Source organism: Pyrus communis, chromosome 7 (assembly GCF_963583255.1).
Source record: "Pyrus communis chromosome 7, drPyrComm1.1, whole genome shotgun sequence".
Lineage (NCBI taxonomy): Eukaryota > Viridiplantae > Streptophyta > Magnoliopsida > Rosales > Rosaceae > Pyrus > Pyrus communis.
In genome coordinates, this window is record NC_084809.1 from 24,930,088 (window position 1) to 24,942,150 (window position 12,063).

Below are 12,063 nucleotides of genomic sequence, written 5' to 3' on the forward strand. Positions count from 1 at the left end.
TCCTCGGACCTCAGCGACATGACTTTACACATCGAAAATGTTACCCACGGGAGGGCATTTTAGACAATTGCAAACATCTGAAAAAGAAAGGTAAAGAGGGCAAAATAGGAATTCCAGGCCCAAGTTGGGACATGGTTGCCGCGTAAAGGCTCGAAGTTAACAACGACCAGCAGTAGCAGTTGTATATATGTGCCTGCCGTCGAAGCCCCTCCAACTGCCCACTCAACTTTCTCTCATTCATTTTCCCACCAGACAAACAGTCAGTCTCCCAACTGCCAGGCTCTCCATATCCAATCAACCTTCCAACTAGCTAGCTACCTTATACTCGTCTCTTCCAGTCATGAAGAAGCCAGGCTTTTTAGCGGTCTCATTCGCCGCCGCTTCGGCCACTGCTCTCTCCGTCTCCGCCACTCCTTCTTCTTCTTCTTCAAGCTTTGTGTCTGATTCAACCATGCGATTTTCTCACCAGGTAATTAAATAATCTTAATTTGAATTCATGGGTTCTTTTTGTCTTTTCGTTTTCCATGCTTCGTAGTTAGTATTCAGCTTTAGATGCTCTGCTTCTATTTGCCCTGTTCTGTTTGGCTGCTGAGAAAAAAAAATGGAAAACGACTGAGGTCTGGGATATTTTATTACTTACTAGTTAACCTTAACCAAACGAGTATTAGAGAAACAAAATATACGCTGGTTGTTAATTTCTAATTTTATTCATGAATTTCTGCTATATTTTGCCTACTAGAAATGTTAGGGACTCTCAAAATGAAATTCTTCTTACATATTAACGTTAAACTGTGAAATTGCAGAGAGTTCATAGAGAACTACACTTTTCAGAGTTCCCTCAGTATTTCTCTTGTGTCTACAGCTTGATATTCTTATTTCAATAAAAAAATCTGGACACATTTATCGACATAGTTTCGAATAGAGAGGACTGTATCATTGTTTGTCGACTCCACTTGTCTTAGGAACTGTTTGTTAATTTTGTGTGTTTAAATAATATTATTTGACGTGTTTATACAATACTGTAATTAAGCAGGGATAAATCTATTGATTTTGTAGGAGACTGGGTGCAAGAGAAATCAAGAAAAATCGTCGGCTTCGACCGAGAAATTTGCGCCCAAGTTCGATGGGTTGAGATTTATTGAAACGCTGGTTACTGCTCATAGATAAGATTAGGCGGCCTCTATTTTCTATATGTTGTAATCTAAATATTTTTGTCTCCTTTGATGATTTGATCCAATCTTCCATCTCGAGAAAACAACTTCAAGATTGGATTTCGATCCTTTTGGTAATGGGATGAAGTTAGTACTAAGAACTACTACTTACATGGTACATGAAAAATATTAGGTTGCGTGTCAATAATACATTAGATGAGAATAAATTTATTTTGTATTATTGACATAAAACGTTAAGATGATAATGGGTTTATGCCAAATAAATCCTCTTAGAATTAAAAGAATTGTAACTGTACATTTTCGGGCTGCCCTTATATATTTACGTGGAAATTAATATAATATTTTTGACTTTGTTTTTCTAGTCTTAGTAATTCTAAAGTCATTTTTCCATTTGATTTTTTAATACAAAGATATCCTTACACTAAAAATGAGGGAAATAAAATTGTTATCCAACTCGTTACTTACATAATCAAATTTAAAAAATTTCATTTATTAAAAATTAAAAAAAAAAACTTTTAAATTGAAGTACTAAGTGTCACTAATTGACTAATGATTTGATGTCAAAGGATATGTGGTGTAGCTATTTTGATTTTTAATGAAATGATGTGGCAGAAGATAGTGTATGTATTTATTGGTTGTATTCTTCCCAATTCATCCCATTCTATTTGGATTAAGACACAAACTGTGGGCAAAACATTATCTATATTTTTATCCCCATTGGACATGACTCATATGTCACCATTTCCGGTGCAAGAAATTGCGTCGATCACCATCATTGTGCCCGAAGTATTTATCCATTGGTCCGAAAATTTCAAGTCATTGTTCAACAGCGACTTAAAAAAATAATATGCAACTTTTTCATCTTTAGTTTTGTACTGTTGTGTGAGTGATCATATGTTTTTTTTACATATATACACACAGTAAAATTAGAGAATTTTGAGAAAATTGATCGGACATGTTTATAGTGTGAGTTTACAATTACTCAATATGTTTTTTTGTAATTTTTTTTATTAAGTTCATTGTTGTACAGTGACACTCAAACAGAAAAATTTGACCGGCTAGTTGTTGGAAAATTTGGTCAACCGGTCTAAAAGAAAAGTTGGTAGGTCAAAAAAACGTGGTAGGATTAATTAGTGTTGATCATGTAAATTATTTTGAATTACAGTATGTATAGGATTGTTTTAGTTGACTTTTACATTAGTACCTAAACTAAAAACATAGTATTTTAGCTAAAAAATTTCTTAACCCATAGTCCAAAGCAGCTGTCAAACTAAAACTGAGGAAGTTGTTTTCATGTGATATATATTGGCAAGAATAACACTCTCTTAATATATGGACCACGTATATGCAAAATATGGATGAGATGCATCGTACCAACAAGTGGTGTCATCAATTTCATGTGTTTTAGTATGAATGAACGGTATAAAATTATATTTTAAAGATATATAATTAATAAATAGGATAATATTTGTGTTTCCTTTAGACTAACTCCAATGGTGGGCTAAAAGCCAAATTATCCTCCAAAATTCCCCCCCAAACCTACTCCAACCCAAGGGGAAATTTTGGGCTAAATGCTAAATGCTAAACCAATGCCAAATCCCCCCCAAAATTTAGCCCAGAAATCAAAGTGGACTCCACCCAATATTTATCGGAATTTAAATTTTTTTAGATTAAAATATTCATAAAATTAATTTACGATAGTCTACATATTTATTTAAAAAAAATTAATTTAACAAAAAAAAAAGCCTAAATTCATTCTTTAATAATCCCGGGCTAAAATTTTAGGCTAGAACGGTTGGAGTAGAAAAGCTATTTCTGGGCTAAAAGCTAAATTTTTCGGGCTAAAAAATTTGGTTTTTAGCTCAACCATTAGAGATGGTCTTATAGGGAACTTACTTGTTTTCTGTATATGATTAACATCTCTTCATCGGACAAACATGATAGCATCCATATGGTGGCTATATGTAAAAAAAATATCCATTCATTACGAAGGTTCTCTACCTTAGTAAGGATAGGTGGTGTAGGTTATCGTGCGGCCAATTTTCGTCAAATACTATTTGTGTTTAATTTTAAATAAAAAAAATTCAAATGATTTATGATCTTACGATGCACGATGAACGGTTAGGATGTGAGGATCCCTAGGATCCCCACAAAGAGGATCCTCATCCAATCAGAATCGTTCACTGTCTTTATTATCATCTAAAGATCATATCTGCAAAAACTCATTTAATTTAAAGATTCTTTAGCCATTAATATACATCAAACAGATAATGATCAATCATAAAAAAAGCTATTTGATACCAAAATCGCCAATCTCACAAAACAGGAGCTAATTGCAAAGTGCACCATTAAAATTTGGTGTCACTTTCACAAAAAAGAACACAACTTATTCAACTAGTTGTATATTGATTCATTGAATGACCATTTTTTTTTTTTTGAAACACCATTGAATGACCAATTTAGCGTGAGGTCATGCCACGTTTAGCCAACATTTTCTTTGTGTGAACCCAACAATCCTACCTTTTGGAGATCTGCTTTGCTTATTGCAACTATTAGGTATTTGACCAGGCATGCACCGTCCCATCCGCTTTGCATTATATTTTTAGTATTAAAAAATATTTTTGCACAACTTTTTTTCTTTTTTAATTATTGAATTGAACTGATCAAAGAAAAATTAAAAACAAGCTTTATCAAGCATGTTCTTATTTTAAGAAAATGCAAAGAATTTCTCTTGCTTACTTAGTACAGTTAATTCAACCATCTTATTAAGTCCTTAACACATACAAGAAAAAGAGAAAATAAAAAGCCGTAAGTTTCTATACCAGCGATTTATAGTCTTATTTTAAACTTTTGTTTTAACAAGATCATCCTGGTAAAAAATATGGATAAATGCAAATTAGATATTTAAATAAAAACTCTTGAGCAACTAGTGTGTGATCAAGATGATGTGCTAAAACGGGCATATTGCATTATTTGAAAGTAATTTCATTGACTAATTAATACTGAAGGAAAGTATAATATTGGTTACCACCAAGCACCAAAATCTGTCACCTTTTGGAAGCAAAGGTATAAAGCACTTTAGGTATTGGAGGCTTTGGAGCTAAAGTTTGACATGTAAAGTATATTATTGGTTACTACCAAGCACCAAAATCTGTCACCGTTTGGAAGCAAAGGTATAAAGCACTTTAGGTATTGGAGCTAAAGTTTGACAAGTAGATTAGGGCTGGAAAAAAATCCCAAATTACTTGAACCCGACCGAAAATTCCTGAATTCAAAATCAAAAAATCCTGAAAAGTTCGGTAACCCATATCGAAAAAATCCTATGGATTCGGTACGGGAATTGGGACTTGGTTTGCAGATGTTCGGTAATCCCGAACCGATTTGTATGCATATTATACATTTATTTATCATATATTATATATATTAGAATAAATTGTAACCGTTGGGTAAAAGACCTCACTCTCTCTAATCTTTCAAATGTGTCAGCACTTCCTCTCTCACTCAGACGGCCTGCACTCTTTCTCTAAACTCTCAAATATCTCCGTACTCTCTCCTTTCCTCCTCAGCTATGTCAACAAACTCAACACTCTCTTTAATCTCTCGAATTGTCTCTACATTGTACTCTCCTCCTCCTTCTCCCTTTTTGAGCAGACTCAGCACATCCGACCGACCACCACACCTTTATGACTCCTCCATATTCCAGATCCAGGCTTCCATGGTTCCACCTCGAACGACCTCCAAACCGAAGCTTCTCTAATATGATAATGAAGGTGCCAAGATTCATGAAATTACTGGACCTTGATTTTGATTTGGATTCCAAAATTGAGAAGGTTTTGAACTTTCAATTTGGAGACTTAGAATTAATGAAAATCCCCTTATTTCAATTACTGCTTGATATCTTTGTATTTGGCTTTCTGCTTTTGAATTTTGATCGAGGGCTTCTTCTATCTTTGTATTGTTGACTCTTTGAATTTTTAGGGTGTGTCTGCAAATTTGGGATTTGGGATCTGTGTTGATTCGATCTTCTAAATTAGGACTGCAGTCATTCCCTATCCCGAATCGAAAACTGAAACAATTTCAGGAATCCTGAAATTCGGGAACACCAAAATTTTAGTACGGTTTCGGGTTTAAGAATTGCATCCCGAAAGGAGTTGGTTTGGGATTTGGGCTTTGGGTTTCGGTTCGGGATCCCAACCCGAACCAGTCCTAAAGTAGATGACCAATTTTAGATTTTCGTTGAGGAATTTAGCCCTCACAAAAATATTCCAAACGCAACGATATGCAGTCACCCAAAAAGGATGATGAAAAATTGCACTCGATTTTTTCCACAAATATTTAATTCGTTTTTCTTTTGGTAAGATATTATCTCGAATTCTTGGCATACTTTTATTGAATGCAGACTACACCCAGTTTATGGGGTTTTATTTGACTGGACTAGAACTGGGTTCGACTATTTAATACTAGTCTCTATTTTTTTTTGAACAAACGATATTATCTATAGGCTTAGCTTTACAATGGGCTAGCAATAATGTAGCTTAAATTCACCTTTAGTGAGGATTGAACTTAAGACCGCTCACTTACAAGTGAAGAAGAATACTACTAGACCGTAATACTATATGACATTTAACAATAGCCTTTGAGTCTTGGACTAAGATTAGGTTCATTAACTGTAAGACATATACTCAACCCAGTTCATAGATCACAGATATGCCATTGAATCACGAAATATAAGAACAATGTTGCAATACAAGGATAAGGAGAAAACTTACCTGCAGATCTCATTGCAGAAGACGAAGCCATTGCAGCTTTGAAACTATTAGCCTTCTCCTCTTTGACAAAACACAATTGCTCTCCAAAGAATAGGTCTTTGGAACGAAATAAGCAGAGAGATTGCAAAAGCAGTGCCTAATGTTCATACATATACACATCGAATGTCTTCCTAACATATTCTCCTATTATAATCAGTATAGGAGATAATCTTCCAAAAGATATCAGCACAAGCAAGAACTTCAAACCAAATACAAGGTTAAGTCCGAATCCTGAGACAATTCTCAATACTAGTAATCCCAAATAGAATAGGATTACTGCAAGCTTATCAACAAGACTTTTCCATACACTATAACCGGTCCAATATGTCAAACTCATACTCACACTTTAACATTCTCCCACTTGAGTATGTGAAATGACAACTAGTCCTTGAAAAATGGAAGTGATCACTAAGTCTAAGTTAATCAAAACTTGAACTCACATTCAACTATACCTATGCATCTCAAAGCATGGAGCTCTAGAATCTCATCTGCACATCACATAACTAATTCAAGAACCACAACATACTCAATTTGCATTATGCAATCATGTGAACAAAAAATTCCAGTAATGTCCAAAAGCATTACTTCCACTCATTTAAGCCTATCTCAACACAACAAAGTTAAGACACTAGCTATTAGTAATGAATATCATCAACCAACCAATCTCACAAAAGAACAGAAAAATGATAGCTTGAAAGATGCTTCAACAAAATCACAAATCGATTTTCTAGCAAATAAACTGTCATTCATAAAATCATGTCTTCTTGAAAAAATTAATCACCTCAAAAGGAAAAATTGAATAACTAAAGAAAACCAAAATAAATTAAGCTAGAGAACTGACTAACAAGATTAAACCAGCTTATTAAAAACCATACAATAACTTATCTTCTCAGAACTGGTACTTCTTCAAAAACCATAACATAAGAAGCATCGTCAGCAATCCCAAATCTTCAATAGCTTAATCACTCCCACTGATCAAAAGATTCCAAAACTCCCATCTTGCCAACATGGCCTTTGAATACATTATTTGGAAGTGCCTTGGTTAAGGGATCTACTATCATTAGATTAGTTGATAGAAAAAGTATCTCAATTTCCCATTTCTTTGCAACTTCTTTGACTTTAAGGAACTTCACATCCATCAATCTAGAAACTAAGGTTCTTTTGTTATTCTTCGAGAAGAACACAGCTGCACTATTATTACAAAACATCTTGACAGGTCTCTTCACATATTCTACAATCTTCATCTCGGTGACATAATTCTTGAGCCAAACAGCTTGTTTCATACCTTCAAAACATGCTACAAACTCTACTTCACAATTGTTTGTTTAGCACTTTTCCATGAAATAACCTCTTTAAACAACATGAAAATATAGCCACCAGTTGACTTCCTCTCATCTACATCTCTTGCAAGATCCGAGTCTGTATAGCCTGTTATTTCCAGTGTATCATTTTTGTCATATACCAACATGTCTCTTTATTCTCTGTAAATACCTCAAAACCTTCTTTGCATAAACCCAATAAGCCTCACCTGGATTTGCTTGAAATCTTCCCAACAAACCAAAAATAAAGACTAAGTCAAGTCTGGTACATACATTGGCTTGCATAAGACTACCAACCAATGAAGCATAGGGCTTCATCTTCATTAGTTTAATCTCATGTTCACTTTTAGGACATTGATCTTTACAGAACTTATCACCCTTGTTGCAATTTTCCATATTAAACTTGTTAAGTACCCGATCAATGTAGCCTCTTTGTGACAAACCAAGAAGCTTTATGTTTCTATTTCTCACAATTTCAATTCCTAAAACATAATGAATTTCTCAAGATCTTTCATTTCGAAATTAGCACTAAGAACAACTTTTGTTTCCTTTATAACTGAATATCATAGCTTGCAAGAAGAATGTCATCAACATATAGGATCAGAAAAATGAATTTCGATCCTTTGAACTTGAGGTAGATGCAATCATCCATTTTATTCTCAACAAAGCAATATGCAATCATTACTTGATCAAATTTAAGAAACCATTGTCTTGAAACTTGCTAAAGTCCATAGATTGACTTACTAAGCTTACATACCATACTTTCCTTCCTCCTTTCAACAAATCCAGTAGGTTGAACCATATAGATATCTGCCTGCAATTCTCCATTCAAAATTGCAGTCCAAACATCCATTTGATGCAATTCTAAATTATAAGTGTTATTAAAGCCGTGATAACTCTCATGGAATCCTTGGAAGAAACTGGGAAAAATGTATCATTGAAGTCAATGTCTTCCTTTTGAGTGAAACACTTGGCAACTAATCTTGCTTTGTATCTTTCAATTCTACCTGTAGGATCCCTTTTGGTTTTATAAACCCACTTATAGCCTATAGGTTTAACTATTGAAGATGAAGTCACCAAAGCCCAAAGCTTATTCCTGTACATTGAATTCAGCTTTTCTTCCATTGCTTTCTGCCAGAGAACCATTTGTGCATTTTGCATTGCTTGAGTATAAGTTATAAGGTCATCTATGTCTCCTAAATCAAACTGTCTTTTGTAACTACACATAATCTTGTGAAATAGCCAGCTTCCTAGTTCTACCAGATTTTCTCAATATTGGCTGAAGTAGTGTATGGTTTGGTTCTTAAACTTGTTGCTCTTCATCTTGTATAGGTTGAACATTATTTTGAATAACTGTTTCAGAAGCTGCCAATGAAGTCACAATCTCATCCATCTCATGACCTGAGTCATTATTGGATACTGGTAGATTAGGTAATATTGGAACACATCCATAATCTAGATGTGATGAACTGTCATGTTGGTGATCTATTTCTTCAAAATTGAAACTGTCTTGGACCAAATCAAAAACATCATCTTGCTCAAGGAATGCTGTAGTATGGGTTTCTTAAATTCGAGTGTGTGCTCGAGGACCATAAAATTTGAAGCCCTTTGACTTATCAGAATACCCAATGAAGAAACAAGAATTGGTATTGGAATCGTGTTTTCTTTCATTAGGGTTGTAGAATCTGGCTTTAGCCTTACATCCCCAAACATGGAAATGATTGAAACTAGGTCTTCTTCTAATCCGCAATTCAAATGATGTTTTAGGCACAGCTTTGGAAGGTACTCTATTCAAAATGTAATTGGCAGTCTTCAGTGATTCACCCCAAAAGAAACCAGGTAATTTTGATCTCGAAATCATGTTTTTTACCATCCTTATCAAGGTCCTGTTCCTTCTTTCTGCCACCCATTCTGTTGTGGTGTACCTGGTGTTGTGTATTGGGCCACAATGCCTTGTTGCTCAAGAAAACTAGCAAAAGGCCCCTTCTGTTGACCTACTTTTGTGTACCTGCCAAAGTATTCTCCTCCTTTATCTGATCTAACAATCTTAATTACCAAGTTTAATTGTTTTTCAACTTCACACTTAAAAACCTTAAAACACTTAAGAACTGCAGATTTTTCACTTATAAGGAAAACATGGCTATGTCTAGAGAAGTCATCAATGAAACTCACAAAATATGAATTACCACAAATGGTTTTAATTGGAAAAGGTCCACAAACATCAATGTGTATGATTTCTAGTAGGTTTTGACTTCTTTTAGCATCTAACTTCCTAACATTAGTATTTTTCCTTTTAAACAGTCAACACACTCGGATGCATTTTTGAAATCAACAATAGGAATCAAATTTAGCCTTGACAACTGACAAAATCCTATCTTTTGAAACGTGTCCCAATCTTTTATGCCAAAGAATAAAAGAGTTTTCAAAACCATACATTCTTTTGGTAGTAATGTTCAAAACATGCAGAAGATTTTTCTTTATTGTGCATTGTAACTTCCATAAGTTGTCATTCAAAAAAGCTTTTCCTATTAATGAACCCCTTTTGAAAAACTTAATGCAGGTTTCATCACCAATGAAAACATACTTTTGACTACTTTTGATGCAGAAATCAAATTTCTTCTTATGGTGGGAAAATATAGAACATCATTTAATTGCATTATAAAACCAGTGTCTAATTTGAGTTTAACTACCCCAATAGCTTCAACATGCACTTTTGTTCCTTCCCCAACATAAACATTAAACCACCAAGAATTAGTTATATGGACTAATGAACCATGCAATGAATTAGTTATATGGACTAATGAACCAGTATCAAACCACCAAGAATTGACATGTATTTTAATGAGATTCGACCTCCTCACAAATATAGACATCAGTTCTACCTTTAGCGCTTAACCATTCTTTGAAAATCTCACAATCATTTATATAGTCACAATTGGTTTTACAGTGGTGACATCTAACTTTTTCAATGTTCTTATTTTTCACATTAAGGTTGTTAACACTTAGAGGAGAAAGAATTCTTAGCAGGCATCATAGATTTATCAACAGGTTTAGATTTAGAAGATTTACAAGGATGGAAATTCTTCCCTTTAGCAGATTACACGAAATTGACAAATTTAACTTCCTTGCCCTTCTTTTGTTTTTGTGAACTTTCCTCTTGCACGCATTGAGCTATAAGTTCATCCACTATCCAGCATTTGTCCTGATTGTTATAAGATACTTTTAGCTTACTATACTTCTGAGGTAAGGCTTGCAGGATCATGAAAACCAACTACATTTCACCAATTTTGACATCCATGGAGTTGAGTTTTTCGGCAGCATCTGTCATTCTCATTATGTGATCCCTGATTGAGATTGCTCATTTAAACTTGTAAGTAGTGAGAAGTGTCATATATTGTGCAATCTCATATTTCTGTGACACCTTGAATTTTCCCTTAATTGCCTTGAGATAATCAGATGCTAAGTCACACTTCTTGATGCCTTCACGCACAGTCTCAATCATTCCACTCTCCAAGATTGAGAGTGCAACCTTGTTTGCTCTTTTCCACCTTTCAAATTCAACATTTTCAGCCTTTGTGCTTTTATCATTGAGAGGTGTAGGTTGTGGAGTGTCCATTGCCATATCGTACTCATTAAGTGTCAAAAGTAACTCTATTTCTCTTCTCCACTTCTTATAGTTACTTCCGCTAGTGAGTATTGGCACATAAGACAAATTAATGGATTTGACTGAAACTGTAGAATTCAATAATGAAATCAGCAAATTGAATCTTGAAAGATCGATTTTCTTCCATTTCACCCCAAACTTACACCATGAATCAATTGAACCATATATATGACAATCTCTTTAAGAATACATGTTCAAGAGGATGGCCAAACAATCACATCACATGCAACAAATTCTGTTTAGTTTTTAGCATAATATTTTTCAATAGCAACGGAAGCAATTTTATTAGTTAATAATTGAAAACTTTCAAGTTGATTCAGCAATATTCGTTTGTAATTATGATTTTCCATAACTCACATTTGTCTAAATCTTGCTATCTAACTCAAATCTTTAATATAACAAACACAATATTTGAAAATATAAATTTTATAAAAACATACCTCTCTAAATCAAGCACAAGGATTTTCAGTATCTGATGAGAATCAATGGAAAAGAAGAAGATTTGTAGCATTTCGCAAAGAATGAGAAGCATGAAAACTTCCCAGCCAACACAACTGAAAAGCAAAGAAAGAAGAAAGCAAAGTGCATAGGCTGTTAACAGTAAAAAAATTTAAAATTTTATAATAAGCAACGACTCTTTTAGCAAAATGGTGTCGTTTATATCTTTAATTAAAATGATTTAATTAAATTTTTTATTTTTTATTCTTTTCTTGGGTTTCGACAGTTCATGATGAACACCCATGTATTACTCATCAATTCTTGAACAAATTTTTCGAATTCAATAGCGACTATCAATTAGGCTCTAATATCACATGTAAGACATATACTCAACCCAGTCCATAGATCACAGACATGATATTGAATCACGAAATATAAGAACAATGTTGCAATACAAGGATAAGGAGAAAACTATTAGCCTTCTCCTCTTTGACAAAACACAATTGCTCTCCAAATAATAGGTCTTTGAAACGAAATAAGCAGAGAGATTACAAGAGCAGTGCCTAATGTTCATATATATACACATCGAATCTCTTTCTAACTTATTCTCCTATTAGAATCAATATAGGAGAAAATCTTCCAAAAGATATCAACACAAGCAA

General features: G+C 33.9%; 1 protein-coding gene across 1 annotated transcript; it reads left to right on the forward strand.

Annotated features, from left to right (window-relative positions):
- Nucleotides 1-211: 211 nt before the first annotated feature.
- LOC137738660 (uncharacterized) lies at nucleotides 212-1,329 on the forward strand. The gene is made up of 2 exons (XM_068478134.1): nucleotides 212-469; nucleotides 1,057-1,329. The coding sequence occupies exons 1-2, from the start codon at nucleotides 341-343 to the stop codon at nucleotides 1,165-1,167; spliced, it is 240 nt and encodes a 79-aa protein (XP_068334235.1). The 5' UTR covers nucleotides 212-340; the 3' UTR covers nucleotides 1,168-1,329.
- The last annotated feature ends 10,734 nt before the right edge of the window (nucleotides 1,330-12,063 follow it).